This window comes from Dipteris shenzhenensis, chromosome 3 (genome assembly GCF_047967505.1).
Source record: "Dipteris shenzhenensis isolate YYH24624 ecotype China chromosome 3, Dip_SZ_1.0, whole genome shotgun sequence".
NCBI lineage: Eukaryota > Viridiplantae > Streptophyta > Polypodiopsida > Gleicheniales > Dipteridaceae > Dipteris > Dipteris shenzhenensis.
Genome location: NC_141598.1, coordinates 25,273,799 through 25,297,817, shown reverse-complemented (window position 1 = coordinate 25,297,817; position 24,019 = coordinate 25,273,799). Strand labels below are relative to the sequence as shown.

The following is a 24,019-nucleotide window of genomic DNA, read 5'->3' as shown; positions in this document are numbered from 1 at the left end:
CCCAAATGTGACTGTGTCAGGCAATGTTCACTGCAAAAAACAGCAAATCTGGCAAAAGCCCCAAATTTAATGAGGGCAAATAGGTCAAAAAGAGGGCAAATATAGAGAAGCCCCAAATTTTGATGAGATTTTTACAAATGTGACCCAATGTGCTGCAAATGTGACTCAATGTCTTGCAATCTGACCCAATGTACTGCAATCAAACAAGAAATTGCAGACCAAATGCCAAGAATCCAATGTTCTTCCAGGAAATTGCAACCAAATGAGGTGAAAAGAACTGAAAGCCCCAAATTTTCTAATGTCCTGCAAAAGCCCCAGCACTGCAAATATCTGTAGATGACAGCAAAGGTGTAGCAAGCAAGAACCAAGTACCTGGTTCACAGCCAATGCCAAAAACAAGTACGGATTCTGATGACAATTTCGCACGTGCGAAATTGTACGGAACACTTGGAGTAGGTATAAGCTGTATGGTCAGTACTGTAGGTATACCTGTACGTGTCATGTGCACGGATCGGTATCTGACGTGTACTAGTTACACAGAACTAGCTCAGGTTAGCCTGGGGAGGCTTAGAGCTAGGCAGGCTTGATTCTCGGGTTGAGTGGCAAGGGTATGAACTATTTATAGGTCTTCGCTATTTTTGGCGCCGGGGCCCGAGTCTATAAAAGAGGCCCAGGGGGTTCAGTTCTCAGTGTGCAGTTGGGAGCAAGTCTCGTTCCCAGGTGCTAGGTCTGATCCTGGATTGTGTCGCGGACGCGCGCCTGCATCTTAGCGTAGCCCAAGGCCCAGTGGCAGATCCAGGGCTTCACAGCGCCACCTGGTGGTATGGGACACCAGGCTGGTTTGGGATCTGATTGGGAGTTCGTGCCAGTAGCTCAGCTCGTGGCTCGGGGGGACATCTTCTGATTCGGGATCACATCCCGTAGATGTCACGGTTGGGTGGTGAGCAGCCTGCTCAGTTCTGATGTTGTGTGTGGTTATTTTGCAGATCAGGGGTTTCAGGAGTGCTGGGATGTGTCAGTTGGTATCAGAGCCAACTCCTGAGGTAGGAACTTCTGATGCGAGAAATTTGACGGATTTCTCTTCCAGGTATGCCCTAAAATTCGAGATTACCTGCTGCGTTTTTTGCTGTCTACCTGGGGTAGAAGGGGTGAAGAAATATCTGGGAAAGGAAGAAGAAGAGGAGTGAAATAGAATCGAAAATTCTGAAGGCTACAGAGAGAAGTCTGAGGGAGGAGAAGGAGAGCAGAAAGGAAGGAGAGTAGGGCAGGAAATTTACAGCCAGGGAGTAGAGGATGCGGGGTGTAGGAAGGGGCGCAGTAGGCGAGGCAGTAGCGACAGGATAGCCTGTGCAATAGGCTGTCCACAGCCAGCGCAATAGGCTGTCCACAGCCTGCGCAACAGGCTGCGAACAGCCTGCGTTGAGGGCTGCGTGCAGCCTGCGCAGGTGGAAGGTGCTTTTTTGCGAAAAAAGCACCCCTCCAAAGTTGGAGGGGCTCAGGTGCTTTTTTCGCAAAAGCACCCCTCCAAAGCTGGAGGGGCTCAGCCTTCTTTGGAAGCCTAGCTTCCAAATCGGGCAGCCCTGCACCCTATATAGATGGGGGGCTGGGTGCTAGACAATCCACCAGCAGCCCAAGATTCGAGACGTCACCTCGAGATCTGTGCCAGCCAGCCTCGCCCTTCAGCAGCGCCCTGTTCGAGCAGTTTCCCTGCATCCGCCTTGCCTGCGTCAGCCCTGCACAGCTCCCAAAATTTCCGTACCAGTCCGTACAGTTACAGCGACAGCCGTACAGCCTGTACGGACTGTTTCGCCTGTTCTTGTACCTGCTGCTGCTCCGTACAGCGCCTGCGCCAGCTTCTGCAGCCACCGTACGGACTGCGTCAGCAGCCGTACAGGCCACGTCAGCAGTCCGTACAGCCTCTATTGTTGACTGCGCATCCGGTTGCAGATTCGGGGAGGCACCAGGGCTCGTGGTCTTCCAGATTTCAGCATCTTTTCTGTCAGATTTATCTGGGACGGTTTTCTTCTACTCCATCTCCCTCCGTGCTCCGTTTCAGTTATTTATTTCTCTCCGTTTGTAATCGAATCAGTATTCAGCTATGTCTGATGCTCCGAATCCCGAGTTCACTATGGGGGAGCAGGAATTAGACTACACTCCAGTGGGAGAGGATGATCAGGGTCTCTATGACGACCTGATCACTAAGAAAGCCTTTAGTGAGTTCACGACTGCTCTGGATGGTAAATTTGAGTAGGTCAACGCTAATCAATCGGGGTTGACACAGCAACTCCAAGGGATACAAGCTACTTTGACTCTTCTGGCTAGCACGGTACAGGCACTCACGCATGTGGATGCCATGGCCTCCGTGCTAGGCCCGAATATCACTCCGGATCCCTTTCCAGGTGACCAGAAATCAAGAACAAAGGAGGTGGTTGACACTTGGCTGCACAAGTGGCAAGTTCACTTCCAATTTCACCCCTATCCAGACGAGAAAAAGATTCAGCTAGCAGCAGGGTTTATGTCAGGTAAAGCCTTGCTTTGGTGGAAAGAACTTCAGCCTAAGCCTGACACTTGGACAGAATTTGAGGGTATCTTCAGGAAGGAGTTCCTGAAGAAGGAAGATGACTATGATATCGTCGGCAAGCTCAAAGCCCTCGATATGTCAAAATTGAATTTAACTTTTGAAGTCTATCTTCAAAGATTTAGGGATCTGCAAACCAGGGCCACTAAAATGGATCCTGTAACCTTGTTAGGTTTTTTCGTGGATGGTTTGCCAGACTCCTATAAGTTACAGATTAAGAATAACAAGTGCACAACATTGCAGGAGGCCATGACATATGCGCGCATATATGATGATACCATGGCCGGAACCAAGGCAACCACAGTTACCGAGACCAGCGGAAAGAACAAACGCAAGTTCTTTCAGCATGCGACTGGTATTGGGGAGACGAAGTCTACGGACAACGCCTCCAGGAAAAGCTTAACTCCTGCGAAGAATGGTAAGGCCCGTTTCCTTCGCACTCTCAGACTCAAGAAAGAGGGCCGGTGTTTTTATTGCGAGGAGCGGGGCCACACGAAGAATGAGTGTCCTAAGCGGAAGAACCAGAGATTGGTGCTAGGACCGAAGCTCCAGGCAGGTCCACGTACCGCAGCCAAGGGAGCCAACCAGGTTACGATGACAGGTATTTCAGTAAATGTCATTACCTGCCCCCTTTCTTGCAATTGTACCTTTAATACTTCGTTGTTTGGTTCCCATGATCTTTTCCGAGTTTATGGAGAAGTTAGGGACCAACAGGTTCACATTCTCTTTGATCCGGGCAGCTCTCACAATTTTGTTAATTACAAATTTGTGCAAAGGATGGGGCTGTCCACAGTACCTAGCGACCACACCTACGAGGTGCAGCTTCCAGCCGGGAAGCAGTTTTGGGATCGCAAGGTTGAAGCGCTTCCCATCCGGATTCAAGCCTACACGGGAGCTCTCACATGTTATGTTATGCATCTAGAGCATGTAGACTTGCTGATCGGGATAGAGTGGTTTAAAACCCACAATATCCAGATCGGATGGACGGAGCATACGCTTTCTTTTGAAGACAAAGGCACCCAATTTTGTATTCAGTGTGATAAGATTACCCCTTCTCAGGGGCCTATTGTATCTGCGATGCAGCTTCGGAATATATTGAACACTTCTCATTATGATGTCTATCAGTGTGTTTTGATTCCACTTTCTTCATTTGTTGTTTCGGTAATTAACAAAAATGAATTAAGTGTGTTTGAACACCGAGAATTGAGAACGTTGTTAGATAATTTTAAGGACGTATTCCGAGCTCAACTGCCGGAAGGGTTACCTCCAGAAAGGGCAGTAGATCATCGCATAGACTTAGTCCCAGGGGCTCAACCTATCAGTGTCCCACCGTATAGGATGAGCCAGGTAGAGGAGGATGAGTTAGCTATCCAGCTTCAGGATTACCTGAATATGGGCTATATCCGCCCAAGTAAATCTCCTTGGGGTGCACCTGTCCTCTTAAGAAAGAAGAAGGATTCTTCCTGGAGGATGTGTATAGATTATAAACGACTAAATAAAGTTACAATTAAGAACCGCTATCCTTTACCTCGTTCTGATGATTTGATAGACCGTTTGGCCGGAGCGAAGTATTTCACAAAGATTGATTTGCGTACGGGTTATCATCAAATCCGTATCTATGCTAAACACATAGATAGGACCGCATTCCGGACTAGGTATGGTCATTACGAGTTCCTCGTATTACCTTTTGGTTTGACCAATGCTCCTGCTACTTTTCAGCAGATGATGAACGATTTGTTCAGAGATTATCTGGGCAAATTTGTTGTCGTGTTCTTAGATGATATCTTGGTATATAGTAAAACGCTTGAGGATCATATAGGACATCTTCGGGTTGTCTTACTTGTTCTAAGACAGCATAAGCTTTATGCCAAGATGAGTAAATGTGACTTCTTTATGAAGGAGATCATTTACTTAGGACACAAGATTTCTTCTGAAGGTATTAGCATTGATCTGGATCGTATCCAGAAGGTTTTAGATTGGCCTATACCTCAGACTGTGAAACAACTTCGCTCTTTCCTAGGATTTACGGTATTTCTTCGGAAGTCAGTCCGTGATTACTCACAAATCACGGTACCCTTGACCAACATATTGAAAGGTCGTGGACGCAGGTCTACTCAGCCGATCCCTTGGAATGATGCAATGAACAAGGCTTTTGAAACCTTGAAGTTATCTATCAAGGAAGCACCCGTTCTTGCATTACCCGATCCTACCCGGCCTTATGTTTTAGAGGCCGATGCGAGTGATTATGCGATTGGGGCAGCTCTATTCCAAGAGGGCAGACCTGTAGCTTTTGAGAGTAAGAAGCTAGACGACACTCAGTATCGTTGGCCCACACTCGAGAAGGAACTTTATGCGGTAGTGTATGCTCTCAAGGTTTGGAGACACTACTTGTATGGTTCAAAGTTCCTTGTATTGACTGATCACCAGTCAATTAAGTATGTGTGTGATGGATCAGAATTGAGAGGAAGGAAAGCCAGATGGGCAGAGTTAATGCAGGATTTTGATTTCGAAATACGTTATCGTAAGGGTTCGTTGAATAGTGTTGCGGATGCCTTAAGTCGAGTTAAGTTTGTAAATGCTTTGTCATTTACGGAAATATCCTCAGACCTATTTCAATCCTTGAGAGGGCTATACGCAACTGATAGTCATTTCAGTTCTTATTGGCAGAAAGTCCAGGATGGGAATTCCATGGTTGACCAGGACTCAGGGATTGTGCCACCTAGAATACAGGCGGCGGGAGGTCAGTGGATGATTAGGAACGGCTTGCTGTTCCGGAATGAAAAGATTTGTGTGCCTGATGTTCTGGACCTAAAATCCAAGATTCTCTGGGAGTGTCATGATGCTCCTAGTGCGGGACATCCAGGTATACATAGGACTCTGTCTCTTGTGAAGCATACCTTTTATTGGCCTAAGATGCGTGCATTTGTAGAGAACTATGTGGTAGGTTGCCGAGTTTGTCAGGTTACTAAGGCTGAACGCCTTAGAAGCGCGGGCTTATTACAGCCATTACAGATTCCAGGTAATAAATGGGAGAGTATTTCCATGGATTTTATTACTGGTTTGCCTCGTACGCGCAAGGGTCATGACTCTATTTGGGTCATAGTTGACCGTTTGACAAAAATGGCTAGATTCTTACCTACAAGAACAACTATTTCAGCTGTTCAGTTGGCTCACGAGTTTGTGGACCACTTGTTCAAGCTGTATGGTTTGCCATCTGACATAGTCAGTGACAGGGACTCAAAGTTTACAAGTAACTTTTGGACACTTGTATTTGAGAAGTTAGAAACTACTCTAAGTATGAGTTCCTCAGATCATGCACAATCTGATGGCAGTACAGAAAAGGTCAACCAGTTGGTTGAAGACATGCTTCGGGCATATGTATCTAAGAGACAGTCTTCGTGGGAAGATTATCTACCCATGATTGAATTTGCTTACAACAGTGCAAAGCATTCTAGTACAGGTTATAGTCCTTTTATGCTTATGTACGGGTTTCAACCTAAGTCACCAGTTATGGTTGGATTAAAAGGAATTCAAAATGATGCTGCTAAGAACTTCTTGCAAGACATGCAGGAAATGTTGCAGTTTGCCAAGGAATCTATTAGAAGTGCCCAAGATCGGGACAGATTTTATGCTAATAGACATCGTTCACCTAGAGAGTTCTCTGAAGGAACGATGGTATATTTGAGAATTCCTAAGGAATCCAAGAGCCTAAGTACTGGTTTGGTTTCGAAATTATCCCCCAGATACTGTGGCCCATTCAAGGTCATTAAAAGAATTGGACCAGTTGCATATCGACTAGAATTGCCTCCTGATGTTAAAGTACATCCAGTCTTTCATGTCAGTAGACTGAAAGAAGTATTGGGTGCAGATGATCAAATTGTTTCTCCTCATGAGATTATAGAAGTTACAGATTTAACTTTTATTCCTCACGAACCTGAATCTATTCTTGAATTCCGTGAAAGACAGATTCGAAATCGTACTATCACGGAATACAAGATTAAGTGGAAGGATCGTGTTGAGGAGGATGCAACATGGGAGACATTACAAAACCTCCAAAGAACATTTCCCGATTTCTTAGCGAACTCAGGAGTGAGTTCTTAGAGGAGGGGGAGTATGTCATGTGCACGGATCGGTATCTGACGTGTACTAGTTACACAGAACTAGCTCAGGTTAGCCTGGGGAGGCTTAGAGCTAGGCAGGCTTGATTCTCGGGTTGAGTGGCAAGGGTATGAACTATTTATAGGTCTTCGCTATTTTTGGCGCCGGGGCCCGAGTCTATAAAAGAGGCCCAGGGGGTTCAGTTCTCAGTGTGCAGTTGGGAGCAAGTCTCGTTCCCAGGTGCTAGGTCTGATCCTGGATTGTGTCGCGGACGCGCGCCTGCATCTTAGTAGCCCAAGGCCCAGTGGCAGATCCAGGGCTTCACAGCGCCACCTGGTGGTATGGGACACCAGGCTGGTTTGGGATCTGATTGGGAGTTCGTGCCAGTAGCTCAGCTCGTGGCTCGGGGGGACATCTTCTGATTCGGGATCACATCCCGTAGATGTCACGGTGGGGTGGTGAGCAGCCTGCTCAGTTCTGATGTTGTGTGTGGTTATTTTGCAGATCAGGGGTTTCAGGAGTGCTGGGATGTGTCAGTACGGAACACTGTAGGAGCGGGTATCTTGTATGGAACAGCTGTTGTGCAAGTACAGTTGTACAACATGGGTACGGCGCAAGTACGATTGTACGGAGCAAGTGCTTTGAAGATACAATGTATAGTGTACGGCGCAGGTACATCGTACGGAGCAAGTACAATGTAGGTACATATGGAGCAGGTACAACATACGGCGCAAGTACAACGCAGGTACGTATGGACCAGGCACAACGTACATCACATGTATAACGATTGTCGCAGGATTTGTACGGACTGTACGGATGGGGGTACAGGGAGCAGGTGCAAGTCCGGGGGCAGGAGGCAAGTCCAACGAGGCTCTGATACCACTGTAGGGACGATGTGCAAAAGGAGCAAGTACAGGAGTCGATGGAGATAAGCCGTCATGTCAACTAGATTAGATGAAAAGAAAAGTACATAGTACTTGAAGGTAGACCCTAGGACTAAGTGTCCTAGGTGTCACATAGGACTAAATGTCCTATGTGGCATAAAAGGCACTAAAACACTAGAGTGCCTATAACTATGCCTACAAGGCACATACCAGGGCCCATAGGGCATCACTAGAACCGGGAGAAGATTACCTACATCTATGTGTTTAGCATAGATATGGATTTCCCCCCCCCAAGAAAATTACTTTATTAAGTATGATTGAAAACCATGAGAGCAAGCTCAAATGCGGGAATACATCATGCTATGCATGAGGAAAAAAAACAGCTCAAAAGGAGCTAATAAAAATACAAGGCGGAGGCTGAAAATGCCACCTTAACCTTGAGGGAGACGCAAAGAAGAAAGGAGATCCTCTTCAAACTCTAAAAAAAGTAACTCTCCAAGCAGTGGCTGCTCTGGAGGATCCCGGTATGCTCGCCCAGGTGGCCATCAAAGTGTGTACTGTGTCAGTCCAAATACTGGCCATAGTCTGAGAGGAGTGAACCTTAGGTATCCTCCATTGCCTCTGCACACCTGGCTCTCCAAATATCCAAGTTGCAATGCTAGCCAGAATCTCCCATGATGTGTCTATTGAGGCATGAGCAACTCTGTAAGGAGTGAAGGGAACATCTTGGAGGGAACAAGACTCCATTGAGTGTCGCTGTATTTGATGGTAACCCGTACACAAATCAATCTTAGTGAAGTACTTCGCTCCGGCCAATCGGTCTATCAAATCATTTGAATGAGGAAGAGGGTATTTATTCTTGATTGTCACTTTATTCAATCGTTTATAATCTATACACATTCTCCACGAACCATCTTTCTTCTTTCTTAAAAAGATAGGTGCGTCCCACGGTGATTTACTTGGGCGAATATAGCCCATATTTAGATAGTCTTGTAGCTGTGAAGCTAACTCGTCCTCCTCGAGTTGACTCATCCTATTGTTGGTAAACTGAAAGGAAAGCATGGAGTGAACACAAACTAAGAATTCTTGCTTATGGAATGAAGAAAGGTGAGGTCCTTAAGTAGGCACCTCTTACATGATCACTGACATCACTGATGACCTCTGAGCTCCACAATCATCTCCTCAATCTGCTCCTAGATTCTCTCAATCATCCTATGTGGCTTCTACCACCACCTAACAGTGCTTATGGGCACCTAACTGTGCCTCTAGCACACACACATAGAAACCAAGGTGTGCTTGGGGCATACACCTTGAGATATCCCAACATACCCCCTCTCAAGGGAATGCCTCAGGCTATGTCAAGGATACAGCTAGGACAAGGTGTCACATGCCATCTCATGGTGGTCATGGATCTATCAATGGTTAGGATCTCAAGCTAGCAAGGGTTCCCATGGGTGTAAGGTAAACAAAAGGGAGACAAAAGACCTTCCAGTGGTTATCTTCCCTGCATGTACATGCACACAATGTCTGCAGGAGGTACCATGGAGCAAAAACATATACACATGGCCTACATCATATGGTGACCAGAGGTGTTTACAAAACACACAATAGTTTATTTCATTCATTTTGGAGGACTATCCAGGCTGAGTACCTTGACTCAACAAAAAGAGAGATCTGGAGCATACATGGAGATGATTCAAAAAGCATAATCTTCATAGGATGCCTCATCTTGTGGAGGCACATCAACTGAAAGTAGATTGGCAGTTTCTGACTTTGAAGTTGCTTCCTTTTCGGCTCTACAAAACTTTTCATGATGATTGTTTTTGCCACAGTGTTTGCATGGATTGATCTTGAAGCAGTCTTTTGAGAGGTGATTAGTCTTCCCACAATGATTGCAAGGTGAAAACTTGCCCTTCTGGATTTTTATGGCATAGGCTGTGTCATTGCCTTTCCGGAGTTCCATGTGCCTTTCTTCTTCTTGAAGAGCAGAGATAAGACCTTCAAGATTAGGATAAGGAAGATTTTTCAAAGTGGTAACAACATGATTATAATCTTCAGGCATACTCTTGAGCAACATTGCCATAGCGTCATCTGTAGTGATAGGAGAGTTGATAGAAGCAAGTTGAGTCATGAGACTCCGCATGTAATTGACATGGGCAGCCAAAGGAGTACTAACCATCTTCAATTCAAAGAAAGCAATCTTAAGTGACAATTTTGAGATGTGAGAGCTGGCATAAAAAATAATGTCAAGCTTCTGCCAAGCTTCTGAAGGAGACTCTAAGTCAGAGATGTGATGAATATAGTCATCTCCTAAGGCAAGAGCAATGATGCCATAGGCTTTCTCCTCTCTAGCAGGATCTCTTGCCGTGTGTGTCGGAGCTGAGGATTCTCCAGCATTGGAGGCTGTTGAAGAAGAAGTTGAAGCCGGTTTGACAAGCCCCTAGAGGTTTTCTCTCATTAATGCAAACTTGACCTTCATTTGCCATGTGTGGAAGCCCTTACCATTGAACTTATCCATATTCAAGATGGTAGCCATGAGAGGGTCCAGAATGGGCAGTGTCTACTCTCTTACAAGGCAAGAAAGAGTTGAAGAGCTTCAAAAAACAAGCATTTAGAGTAGCAAAGGCTTGCAACCAAAATCCATACTACAAATCAATGATGTTTTCACTTGCATGCTTCATAGAGGTGACTAAATGAAAGTATTCCAAGCAAATCCAGGTATAGCAACTTAAAAGAAAGTTGTAGCCACAGTTGTACTGATGCTTTTCAAAACTTTAAAACCTCAGAAATGCTAAAGTAGCATCTAATGTAGCATCACACTCACAACCTTGTCAAAACTGTCCAAAACAGAGGCCTGAACTTGGAGGGCTTGTATCTCACTCTTCAAAGCAAAGAAAAGAGGGCTTTCTGAAGCAAAAGAAAGCTCATATACCAGAGAAGATCCAGCACAGAGGTTGGGCGAAATGGCGCGTTGTTTTGCCCGGGGGAGTTGCTGCAGGCTGAACCTGAGTTTTGACGATTTCTCCTTCGTTACTGAACCAAATGAGCTGAAAAATGACTTAAAATGTTCGTCTTGAGGTCGCTCATCTATTTGTAAGAGGGCTCGAGCAATGGCGCCGCAGGCAGGGAGTATTTTGCAACAGAAGAATGACGAAAAAATGCGCTGTTTGGAGAATGGCAGCCAGCAGAGATGTTTTTTTTTCAATTGCTTGCAGGTGGAGGTTCGCCCAAACGAGGGGTATCTCCAGCAGGAAGGGCTTGGAGAATGGCGGAGAACTGAGGGAGAACAAGCTTTAGCAAGATTTGGGAAGAAAGAGAAAAACTGAAAGGAAAGCATGGAGTGAATACAAACTGAGAATTCTTGCTTATGGAATGAAGAAAGGTGAGGTCCTCAAGTAGGCACCTCTTACATGATCACTGACATCACTGATGACCTCTGAGCTCCACAATCATCTCCTCAATTTGCTCCTAGATTCTCTCAATCATCCTATGTGGCTTCTACCACCATCTAACAGTGCTTATGGGCACCTAACTGTGCCTCTAGCACACACACTTAGAAACCAAGGTGTGCCTGGGGCATACACCTTGAGATATCCTAACACCTATAAGGTGGAATACTGATAGGTTGAGCCCCAGGTACTAAATCTATGCGATGATCTACTGCCCGTTCCGGGGGTAAGCCTTTCGACAGTTGTGCAGGGAATACATCCGTGAAATCATCTAACAATGTCCTCAATTCTCGATGTTCAAATATCCTTAATTCATTTTTGTTATTAACAGAGACAACAAATGAAGAAAGCGGAATACACATCATAATGAGAAGTGTTTATATATTCCTAAGCTGCATTGTAGATCCAATAGGTCCTTGAGAAGAGGTAATATCATCACAATGAATACAAAAGTGGGTGTCCTTGTCCAAAAAAGAGTGTATGATCTTTCCATCCAATGTGAATATCATAGGTTTTAAACCACTCGATTCTGATTAACAAGTCGACATGTTCCAAGTGCATGACATAGCACGTAAGAGCAGCTGTGTAGTCTTGAATCCGGATAGAAAGTTCGTCAACCTTACGATCCCAAAATTGCTTCCTAGTTGGAAGTTGCACCTCTTAGGTGTGATCGCTAGGTGTTGTGGACAGTCCCATCCTCTACACAAGTTTGTAGTTCACAAAATTGTGAGAGCTGTCCCAAAGAGAATGTGAACTCTTTGGTCCCTTATACATACATAAGCTCGGAAAAGGTAATGGGGGCCAAATAACAAATTATTAAAAGTGCATTATAAGAAAGTGGGCAGGTAATGACATTTACAGAAATACCTGTCATCGATGCCTGGTTAACTCCCTTAGCTTTGGTTCCTTGTCCCGCATGGAGCTTTGGTCTTGGCGCTTGCATCTGCTTCTTGGGCTTAGGAAAATTATTCCGAGTGTGGCCCCGCTCCTCGCAAATAAAACATCCTTCTTTCTTTAGCTTAAGGGTGTGTAGCAAACGGGCTCGACCATTCTTCGTCTGAGTTGAATTCTTCTTGGAAGCGGTGTCAACTGACTTCAACTCCCCTGCATCAGTTGTTGATTGGAAGAACTTCCTCTTATTCTTTCCACTCGTGTCGACAGTAGTGGTTTCCTTTGCGCTGGCCATAGTATCATCATAGATGCGCGCATAGTTCATGGCCTCTTGCAAAGTGATACACTTGTTGTTCTTGATCTGAAGCTTATACGAGTCAAGCGAACCATCCACAAAGAAGCCCAATAAGGTGACGGGGTCCATCTTTGTAGCTCTGGTCTGCAAATCACGAAACTTCTGAAGATAAACTTCAAAAGTCAAATTCAGTTTGGACATATCGAGGCCTTGAGCTTGCCTATGATATCATAATCCTCCTCTTTCTTCAGGAATTCTTTCCTGAAGACCTCTTCAAATTTGAATCAGGTGGAGGGCTTCCGTCGTAGTTCCTTTCACCACAATAAAGCCTTCCTTGATTGACCCGACCCCAGCACTTGTGAAACCTTTGATCTGCAAACAAACACAAGAACACACCAAACGTGAGGAAACTGAGCAGGCTGCTCACCACCCAACCACGACATCTACGGGATGCGATCTCGAATCAGGAGATGTCTCCTCCGAGCCACGAGCTGAGCTACTGGCATGAACTCCGAACCATATCCTAACCAGCCTGGTGTCCCATACCACCAGGTGGCGCTGTGAAGCTTGGGATCTATTGATGGGCCTTGGGCTACGCTATGATGCAGGCGCGCGTCCGCGACTCAATCCAGGATCAGACCTAGCACTTGGGAACGAGACTTGCTCCCATCTGCTCTCCGAGAACTGGACCTTTGGGCCCCTTACATAGACTCGAGCCCCATGCGCCAAAAATAGCGAAGACCTCTAACTGGTTCGTACCCTTGACACTCAACACGAGAATCAAGCCTGCCTAGCCCTAAGCCTCCCTAGGCTACTTGAGCTAGTCTTGTGTACCCAGTACACGTTAGATACCAATTCGTGCACATGACACCCTGCTGCAAGTTGCATCTTCTTCTCATTAGGATACAGGTGAAACATGTAGTGCACATGCCACTTGTGCAACCAAGTGTCAACCACTTTCTTGGTCCTGGATTTCTGATCTCTTGGATAGGGATTTGTTGTAATATTCGGACCCAACATTGAGGCCAAGGCATCCACATGTGTGAGCGCTTGAATAGTGCTAGTCAAAAGCGTGATAGAAGCCTAAATCCCTTGCAGTTGCTGCATTAACCCCGTTTGATTCGAATTAACCAGCTCAAACTTTACGTCGAGAGCTGTGGTGAATTCATTGAAGTCAGTCTTTGTAATCAAATCATCGTAGAGACCCTGGTCGTCCCCCTCGTGGTAATCTATATCTTGATCACCCTTTGAAAGCCTGGGTTTTATTGAATCAGACATGAAGAGATCGGTAGCAAAGGAAGCGCTGAAGTTGAAGTTAGAGAGGAAAGAATAGGCTTAGGAAAAACGAGGCAGCAGTGGGGTCCGAGAATAGGAGCAAGCAGTGAAGAGGAGAAAACGGCGAGGCTAGGTGTTTTTAAAAAAAAAAACGGCAATGCCGAACTGACGATTTGCAGCAGTCCACCCTGGTTGACGAGATCCCGGAGGGAAGGTGTCATGTGCACGGATTGGTATCCGACGTGTACCCAGGTGTACTGGGTACACAAGACTAGGTTAGGTAGCGTGGGGAGGCTTAGAGCTAGGCAGGCTTGATTCTCGGGTTGAGTGGCAAGGGTACGAACTAGTTAGAGGTCTTCGCTATTTTTGGCGCTTGGGGCCCGAGTCTATATAAGGGGCCCAGAGGTTCAGTTCTCAGAGAGCCGATGGGAGCAAGTTTCGTTCCCAGGTGCTAGGTTTGATCCTGGATTGAGTCGCTGACGCGCGCGTGCATCATAGCGTAGCCCAAGGCCCAGCAGTAGATCCCAGGCTTCACAGTGCCACCTGGTGGTATGGGACACCGGGCTGGTTAGGATCTGGTTGGGAGTTCGTGCCAGTAGCTCAGCTCGTGGCTCGGAGGGGACATCTCCTGATTAGGATCACATCTCGTAGATGTCATGGTTGGGTGGTGAGCAGCCTGCTCAGTTTCCTCACATTGGTGTGTTCTTGTGTTTGCTTGCAGATCAGAGGTTTCAGGAGTGCTGGGGATGTGTCAGTTGATATCAGAGCCAACTCCTGAGGTAGGAACTTCTGTTGCGAGAATTTTGGACTATTTTTTTCTCCAGGTATGCCCTGATTTCGAAATTCATGTTCATTACCCTGCAATTGCTTGTTTGGTTCATCGGTTTTGGGAAGTGGTTAAGATTAGGGGAAGAAGGCAGGAGAAAGCAGAGGGTGAGTGAATTCGAAGTTGAACTGAGGTGTTAGGTAAGAGAGAGAACGAGGTGTAGCTTGGAGGGCTAGAGAACGATTGCAGGGGAGAGCGATTGTAGGTGAGAAGCACTCATAGGAGTGAAGATATGGGCTGATCGTTGGTAAGCGATGGGCTGAGGCGGAGCTTCAGTTGCGCCTAGGTATGGTCGGTCTGAGCAGAGACCCGGAGTGCGCCATAGGATGGAGCAGTTCGTTAGAGCAGTTTGCAGCCAAGGGGTGAGTTGTGGAGTGCACCATAGGCTGGAGCAGTTCGTTAGAGCAGTTCGCAGCCAAGGGGTGAGTTGTGGGGTGCGCCATGGGTGGGAGCAGGTCGTAGGCAAGGCTGTGCTAATTTGGGGGGGTCTGGATGCTAAAAAAGCACCACCCCTCCAACTTAGGAGGGTGGTTTTTTTTTGACAGCTGAACTCTCTAAGAGTTGCGCCCACCTGTTCTAGAGCATAGCGCAGCAGCAGCTCCTCCCCTTATCATGACCCGTGTGCAAGTCTCTACCCCTCTACGCCCCTCTTGACCATTCCACTCTCAGGTACCGCCTGCTGCAGATTTCCGTGCAGGCCAGCAAGGAGCTCGGCTCATGGATTGCCAGCATCCGCCAGCCCCTTCTTCTTTCGATCAGCCAGCCTCTTTCTCTCATCCCCCTCCGTTTCGTCAGATTTTCTCTCTATTCCAGTCTCCTAGTTTCGAGCCCACCTGTCCCTTCTCTTCTCTCAGCCTATTTTCTTCATCAGATTCGATTGAGTTATGGCTGATTCTCTAGACCCTGAGCTTGCGATGGGAGACCAGGATATGAACTGCACTTTTCCCTCTTTAAGAGGTTTTTTCCCCTAACCGCAGTTAGTTCACTAACTATGGTTAGTGATTACTAAGGTTTTATCACTAGGACAAAACCTTATCTCTAACTCTTTTAAGTTGTACTCTCTTACACTCTTCTATTGCAACCAAGCTATCAAGCTTTCAGCTCTCAAGCTCACTCTCTCTTGCTCTCTCTCTCCCCAAAACTCTCACACCTATTGTATCTGCAATGCAGCTTCGGAATATATCAAACACTTTTCATTATGATGTCTATCAGTGTGTTTTGATTCCGCTTTCTTCATTTGTTGTCTCTGTTAATAACAAGAATGATTTAAGTGTGTTTGAACACCGTGATTTGAGAACGTTGTTAGATGATTTCATTCCCTGCTCAACTGCCGGAAGGTTTACCTCCAGAACGGGCAGTAAATCATCGCATAGACTTAGTACCTGGGGCTCAACCTATTAGTGTTTCACCTTATAGGATGAGCCGGCTTGAGGAGGATGAGTTAGCTTCACAGCTACAGGATTATTTGAATATGGGCTATATTTGCCCAAGTAAATCACCTTGGGGAGCACCTGTCCTCTTAAGAAAGAAGAAAGATACTTCATGGAGAATGTGTATAGATTATAAATGATTGAATAAAGTGACAATTAAGAATCGATACCCTCTACCTCGTTCCGATGATCTAATAGACCGTTTGGCTGGAGCGAAGTATTTCACTAAGATTGATTTGCGTACGAGTTATCACCAAATCCGTATCTATGCCAAACACATAGATAGAACCGCATTCCGAACTAGGTATAGCTACTACGAGTTTCTTGTATTACCTTTTGGTTTGACTAATGCTCCTGCCACCTTCCAGGAAATGATGAACGATTTGTTCCGAGATTTTCTGGGCAAATTCGTTGTAGTGTTCTTAGATGACATCTTGGTATATAGCCGAACGCTAGAGGATCACATAGGACACCTCCGGATTGTCTTAGTTATTCTAAGACAGCATAAGCTCTATGCCAAGATGAGTAAATGTGACTTCTTTATGAAGGAGATCATTTACTTAGGACACAAGATTCCTTCTGATAGTATTAGCATTCATCTGGATTGTATCAAGAAGGTTTTAGAATGGCCTATCCCTCAGACTGTGAAACAACTTCGTTCTTTCCTAGGATTTACGGTATTTCTACGGAAGTCTGTGCGTGATTATTCACATCACGGCACCCGTGACAAACATATTGAAAGGTTGTGGACGCATGTCTACCTAGCTGATCTCTTGGAATGATGCATTGAACAAGGCTTTTGAAACCTTGAAGTTTGCTATCAAGGAAGAAGCTAGACGACACCCAATATCGTTGGCCCACACTAGGAAAAGAACTCTATGTTGTCGTGTATGCACTGAAGGTTTGGAGACACTACTTGTATGGTTCGAAGTTTCTTGTATTGACCGATCATCAGTCAATCAAGTATGTGTGTGATGGCTCTGAATTGAGGGGACGCAAGGCTAGATGGGCAGAATTAATGCAAGATTTTGATTTTGAAATACGTTATCGCAAGGATTCGTTGAATAGTGTGGTGGATGCCTTAAGTCGAGTCAAGTTTGTAAATGCTATGTCATTTACGGAAATATCCTCAGACCTATTTCAATTCTTGAGAGGGCTTTGCACAACTGATAGTCATTTCAGTTCTTATTGGTAGAAAGTCTAGGATGGGAGCTCCATGGTTGACAAAGACTCAGGGATTGTGCCCCCTACGGTACAGGTGGCGGGAGGTCAGTGGATGATTAGGAACGGCTTGCTGTTCTGGAATGGAAAGATTTGTGTGCCATATGTTTTGGAACTTCGATCCAAGATTCTTTGGGAGTGTCATGATGCTCCTAGTGCTGGACATCTGGGTATACATCTGACTCTGTCTCTTGTGAAGCATATCTTTTATTGGCCTAAAATGCGTGCATTTATTGAAAACTATGTGATAGGTTGCCGGGTTTGTCAGGTTACTAAGGCAGAACGCCTTAGAAGCGCGGGTTTATTACAGTCATTGCAAATTCCAGGTAATAAATGGGAAATTATTTCCATGGATTTTATTACTGGTTTGCCTCGAACGCGCAAGGGTCATGACTCCATTTGGGTCATAGTCGACCGTCTGACAAAAATGGATGGATTCTTACCTACTAGAACAACTATTTCAGCTGTTCAGCTGGCTCACGAGTTTGAATATCTATATGGTTTGCCCTCTGACATAGTCAGTGACAGGGACTCGAAGTTTATAAGTAACTTTTGGACACTTGTTTTTGAGAAGTTAGAAACTATAAGTATGAGTTCCTCAGATCATGCACAATCCGATGGCAGTACAGAGAAGGTAAACCAATTGGTTGAAGATATGCTTCGGGCATATGTTTCTAAGAGACAGTCTTCATGGGAAGATTATCTACCTATGATAGAATTTGCTTATAATAGTGTAAAGCATTCGAGTACTGGTTACAGTCCTTTTATGCTTATGTACGGACTTCAACCTAAGTCACCAGTTATGGTTGGGTTAAAGGGAATCCAAAATGATGCGGCAAAGACCTTCTTGCAAGACATGCAAGAAATGTTGCAGTTTGCCAAGGAGTCTATCAGAAGTGCCCAAGATCGGGACATATTTTGTGCTAATAGACATTGTTCACCTAGAGAGTTCTCTGAAGGAACGATGGTATATTTGCGAATTCCGAAGGAATCCAAGAGCCTAAGTACTCGTTTGGTTCCGAAGTTATCCCCCCAGACACTGTGGTCCGTTGAAGGTTATTAAAAGAATTGGACCAGTTGCATATAGACTAGAATTGCCTCCTGATGTTAAAGTACATCCAGTATTTCATGTCAGTAGACTGAAAGAAGTATTGGGTGTGGATGATCAACTTGTTTCTCCTCAAGAAATAATAGAAGTTAGAGATTTGACTTTTATTCCACACGAACCTGAGTGTATTCTTGAATTTCGTGAAAGATAGATTCGTAATAGAACTATCATAGAATACAAGATCAAGTGGAAGGATCGTGTTGAGGACGATGCAACATGGGAGACATTACAGAACCTCCAGAAGAGACATTACAGAACCTCCAGAAGACATTCCCGCCCATGAAGGCCTTTGTGGACGCCTTCCCTTCCCTCAAAAGCTTGGGAATTTCTATTGCCTTCCTAAAGTTCCAGCTAGGCTCCCTCAATTCTCCCCACACTCACTCTTGCGGCATCAAGCTGCTCTATGTGATCCAAGGCACTCTCCAGGTCAACGTCGTGGACACCACCACGAAGCTCTTCAACTTACACACCAGAGAATAGCTACAAGCATATACCGATATGCACGGTGTACGTGGAAAGAAAAGCGGTTGTGTTTATGGTGTTTTTTGAAGATTTGGAAGAAATTGACAATACCAAAAATGGAATTGACCTCCATATTGCTTTTAAACTAGGCTACTTACATACCTTTCTGACTTTCTTAAAGTCAATACAGACAGCGTTTAAAAAAATGGTGTGTCCCAGGTAGACGAGTTCTTGTTTCAAGAATTCATGTTTGCTCTCTTTTGCAAAGATTTTCTTTTTTGGAAGTATGGACAACACTTTCCATAGATGGTGTCCATTCTAAAAAAGAATTGCTATAGATCGAGATGTCATCATCAAGAAAACCATAGCAAACTTTCCCAGAGATGGATGAAAGAGCCCTTCATCATGTATGGGAAAGGCATCGGCACATCAGTGAGTCTGAATGGGAGCACCAAGAACTCCTAATGTCCGAATGGAATATAAAACAGTGTCTTATAGACATCCTTCTTATACACCTTTTTTGATGATAGATCGTAGATCGTTTTCAAATCGATCCTCTTAAAGTATTTAACTCCGCATAGCTGATTGACGAGATCATCCATTCAAGATAACATATGTTTGTTCTTGATTGTCAATTTGTTTAGTCTCTTATAGTCTGTACACAAACACATAGGCTTGTCTTTCTTCTCAACCAGAAGCATTGGTGCACCCCACGGTGGCTTACTAGGTCTCACTTGACGCAATTGGAGGGTAATCTTAAATTGCCACGCAATTTGCTCCTCCTCAATTGAACTAGTCATGTACAATTGGCCAAACATAGGTAGCTCACGAGGCATAAGTTCAAGTTTTATGGTCAACATTCCACTTAGAAAGTAGTCCCAAAGAAAGGTCCTTTGGAAACACATGTGGACTCCAAATTCTTAGACGTGATTTCTTGGATTAGTTGAGCCTCAGGTGAATCATAGTCCAAGTACTAAAACTATTTGAGCTAGTCACGTCAATGACTTGAGTATAAGCTTTAACCGATTGATTATTATCGAGCAGCGGTCCAACCGCGCAGTGCTCACCCATCATCAAAGCATCAATGTGGGCAGCCATAGCCATGGCTGAAGTATCAATATTAAAGAAACCACTATCATAGGCTTAACTCTTTTGCTGTTTTTTGGGACAGTAAACATATTATTGGATGCAAGGAATGCTTTATGTGTGTTAATCCAAATAATGTGAAATGTTATCATTGAAAAGGTGTTTCAGGTTTCTCCACATACTAGAGCACGTCAAACTCACTTGATTGCAATAAGTGACATGTTTTCAAAGCGAAACATTCTTTTCTCAAGCAATATTGTACATCTTGGTTTCTGTCTTGCAAATCTATGAAGCAATATTTTGCAAGCTTATATAAAGCAATCTTTCCCCTTCCCCTTTAAGAGAGCCCTGAGAGGTTTCAGTTGCCCCTTACCTCTTGGGAGATGAAACGCTAGCTACTCCTACACCCTATTACGCACTTTGTTGCAGAAGGGGCTGTTGCAAGAAGAATTGCTGTAGAGAGACTGCTACTGCTGTTGCAGAGGGTTGCTGCAGAAGGGGCTACTGCAGAGGGAGTGCAAGAGCTACTGTTGCTGCAGACGGACGAGCAGGAGTTGTGTAGGAGGCTGGAGGAGAGCCCATATGAAGGGGGGTGAGGATTTCTTTTATAGATGTAGGTCATGCATGGCACTCCACATGTCCCCACAGGCTGCCATGTGCCCCTGGCCACCTCATGGGCTGCCATGTCAACTGTCACCTTCGAGTAATTCCTATTAAGGAAATTGGCTCTGTCCATGTTGGAAGGGTTGTAGGGTCTGGGAGAATCTTCTTCTACCACTCGGTCCAAATTTTAGCATATTCTAGCCTCAATCTTAGTTATGTTGCTACTAGCTCCCCACAAGTGTGACAAGACTATGCAGTCTCTATGTGGGTCCATTTGTGATGTCTCACTGCATGTCATGCACACTTAATGTATATTCCGGTGTCCTACCTCTCTCCAATGGAGCCTTGGATCTCCAAATGCCATAGGAGGGTTCGCCTCTCCATCTCGTCTCCATGTTGCAAGCTAAGAGAGCCCCAACAAAACCATGTCACATCCTCATCAGGCTTCTCATTAGGGGCCAAGTGAGCTAGCATCGATGAAGATCCATCGAAACATTGCTTGCCGTGTCCTATAAGCCAGGAAGTGTTTCTAAGAATGCCTTTCTATAGAAGTTGTTTCCATGGCTCCATGCCTGGTGTCAAGTCTCAAATGATAAAGGGTTACCCAATAGTGCAAAACATTACGTCTCTGGAGCAATGATCTCTAAAACTTCGCTTTGTTTGGGGAAGGATTGCTATGTTCACAGCATCACAGCTTGAGTCCCTGAGTCCCATCAAAGTTTCCTGAAAGGAATTTGTGGACAAGCCACCCCACCCTTCAATGATTCAACAAAAGGCCACACATCAAGTTGCTTGAAAGAGCTCCATATAGAAGCTCATGGTCATCTCTAAGACTTTGTGATGTGCCAAGTTCCTCAGAGCTGAAGCTGCATCCTCGTTGAGGATGAAAATTGATCCTATCCCATTTTTGGGTCAATTTGGCCATGGAACTCTAGGTGCGCTTGCTTGTGCTGATCTGGGAGTTAAGAAAATGTTGGCTACTGCTCTGACACTGCGTGGGGTGGGGGTGTGGGAGGGGCTTCCCTCTTCAAAGGCACATCTGATCGAAAGAAAGAATGCCATGGGCACGTTCTTCCAGACTTAGCTCCTATCAAAGGGGAAGATGCAAAGAAGAGGAGATATTTATCAAATTTGGCGTAGTCCACGACAGAAGGGAACCCTACAGAATCATGATATCTGTGACTGAATGCATGCGTTACCCTTACTTTGGTAGAGGGTTGGAACCAAGCAGTGAATACAGTGGGACAGGCAAGGTGGTGTAAGGGTAGAGCTTGTAGAGATGGATGTTATGGGACCTATCTCAGGGGATCTCCCTCAGACTATTGTCCAGTGTTTGCTGGCCTTGAATCAAACCCTTGCTAGACACTTTTAGACTGGTATTTAGACTAACTCGAATATGTGATTTCATTTTCTAGGACATTAATTTTAATTCTTCCATCGAAGAGACTTGGGATGCAGTTCCTACCCCTGGCTTTAGTGATAATCAAATGGGCTGTCAGGCGGCCAAAATGGCTTAGTTTTTCCATAGACGGTACTTCTTGCAGATATTGCTCCCTAAAGCAATCAGTTCAAGAGAGTGGGTTAGAGAAAACCTCTCGCTCGCGCATGCGGCTTTTGGTCTGAGCCTCCTACTACTTGCGACAATGTAATATGTGGCTCCCTGTTGCATCTTCCATCCTCAAGAGTATTGGGCAGGTCCTAGATTACTATGGAGATTCTTCTATTGCAGCAGAGATGGTAATCAGATATGCAAGTCCCAATTGATTAGGACACAAATAACTCTTCCAAGGACGAGGGGCCCACAAAGCCAGAATTACAAAGGTAGGCTTTACTGGTTAAGCTTGTGGTTAGAGGACTGTCTTGGGAATTTGGAATTATCTATTGGTCTCTCATCCCTTCTTTCATTTGTTGAGGTGTAATAGTGATGTGAATGCTTGAATATATAAAATCCATAGCTATAGTGATCTGAATGCTAAAATATTCTTTGGGTTTTTAACAATGCTGAAGATGCGCTTCTTGTGTTAATGGTACAAGCTTGTCCTGGATGCTAATTATGGGCTCACGGACCCTAGCATAGTGTCATTTTTTGTAGTAAGTGGTGGCATGGAGTATGATTTGCTGGCAGACCAGTTTTATGAGCTCTTCTAGTGGTTAAAAATGAAAATTATATATTTCCGTTTGCACACTCGTTGATTATTGTGGTCCTTGGTGGCAGCTTTGTATAGGTGATGGGCTGACCGTGGTGAATAGGTTGGCTAAGAATGGGGCAGTTTCTGTTACGAACGACCAATTCTCACCATGCTCTGAAGGATATGGTCGTGATGAGGACTGTGGAGGGGCTTACAACTCATCTGTAGGCAGTATTGTTGATGATCTGAAATCCCGTGCTGAAAATGACATTTCAGAGAAGCTTGGTAATTCCCATCTGAATCATGGGCAAGGTTCAGAATTTGATTTGCATGTTCTCATAATTGATGCCGACTCAGAAGACCCTAGGTGAGGCGCCTCTAGCAATCCAATATGGATTGTACTATTTAATAGCTTTGTTTTTTTGCAAATTACAGTTTCTTGCAGCTTTGTGTCGAAGCAGAAGGTTGAACAGTTATCAAAGACTTTCAAACTAGTGTTTGATCCTTGTTTATGCTTTTCTTCTGAATGTTTTGTGTGTATCAATAAATATATCATTTTTATTGTTTCATTCCTAGCTCTGGCATAAGCTGTCCACCTGCCGAGTTTCTCGAGGAGTCCTTCCTATCCGCTGCAAGGGACAGACTGTGCGATGGTGGAATGTTGGTGATAAATGTTGTGGCTAGGGCAAAAGCACCACATGTTACTGTACCAAAACTTTTGAAAAAGGTTCTCTCTCTCTCTCTCTCTCTCTCTCTCTCTCTCTCTCTCTCCGTGCGCCCCCCCCTCCCTCCCCCCCCCCCGTGTCCCTTTTCTGTGCTTCAAAGTTTTTTTGGATACCCTTTCCCTCATTTCTCCCTTTTCCCTGTTTGGCTCTGTATTTGTTGCTCCAGATTGTTTATCCCAATTCTCAGAAATATACGTGTTTTTTGAGGTTAGTTGAATTGATGAAGTTTTACAAAACACAGGTATTTGCTGAGGTGTATGGGCTTGAAGTGGATGAAGATGTGAATCGGGTTCTGTTTGCTCTTCCTCATTCAACTGGTATCAAGAGTAGGGAAGATCTTTTAGAGTCAGCTTCTAAATTGGAACGCTTGGCAACAAGATTTGCTCCATGGGGCCATGGCCCAAATCTGCAAGATCTTGTAAGCAAGTTGAATTGTTATTAGTTTTATAATGCCCTTTCAATTATTTATAAGCTGGTGGAAATTTAGAGTCATTGAAACCATGTTGCTCTCTCTCTCTCTCTCTCTCTCTCTCTCTCTCTCTCTCTCTCTCTCCCCCCTCCCCTCCCCTCCCCTCCCTCTCATTATCTCTCATTGTTCTTGTAGCTAACAGAATAAGGTATCAATGCTTAAGCGTTTTGAAAGTGTGTGGACTGCTAGGTTAGAATTAGATGGACACACCATGTTAGTATCTTTTTCTACTAGCATAAGAAAGATTAGGCTTGGTCATGGTGGGGACCAAGCTTTCATAAGACATAAGTCATGTGTGAGGATGAGGGTCAATTGGATCTCCAATGAACAAGTGATCTTGCTACACTTGTCTATGTGGCCATGAAAAGGAGAGGAAAGTCGGGCTGAAATTGCAAATTATGCATACTCCCATGTGCTCGACAAATTCTTTTACTATGGCCTTTTTAGGTCTATAATAGCTTTCTCATATGCAACATTTTTCGAAGGAAAA

The 24,019-nt window shown here is 44.9% G+C and overlaps 1 protein-coding gene across 1 annotated transcript in view; it reads left to right on the top strand.

Moving 5' to 3' along the window:
• LOC147903557 (S-adenosyl-L-methionine-dependent methyltransferases superfamily protein) overlaps window positions 1-23,533 on the top strand; it is an 82,936-nt gene extending 59,403 nt beyond the window's left edge. The window contains exons 14-16 of the mRNA XM_087399815.1: window positions 22,422-22,702; window positions 22,912-23,062; window positions 23,302-23,533. Coding sequence (XP_087255941.1) covers window positions 22,422-22,702; window positions 22,912-23,062; window positions 23,302-23,502 — 633 coding nt within the window. The 3' untranslated portion in view covers window positions 23,503-23,533. The remainder of the gene's footprint in view (window positions 1-22,421; window positions 22,703-22,911; window positions 23,063-23,301) is intronic.
• The last annotated feature ends 486 nt before the right edge of the window (window positions 23,534-24,019 follow it).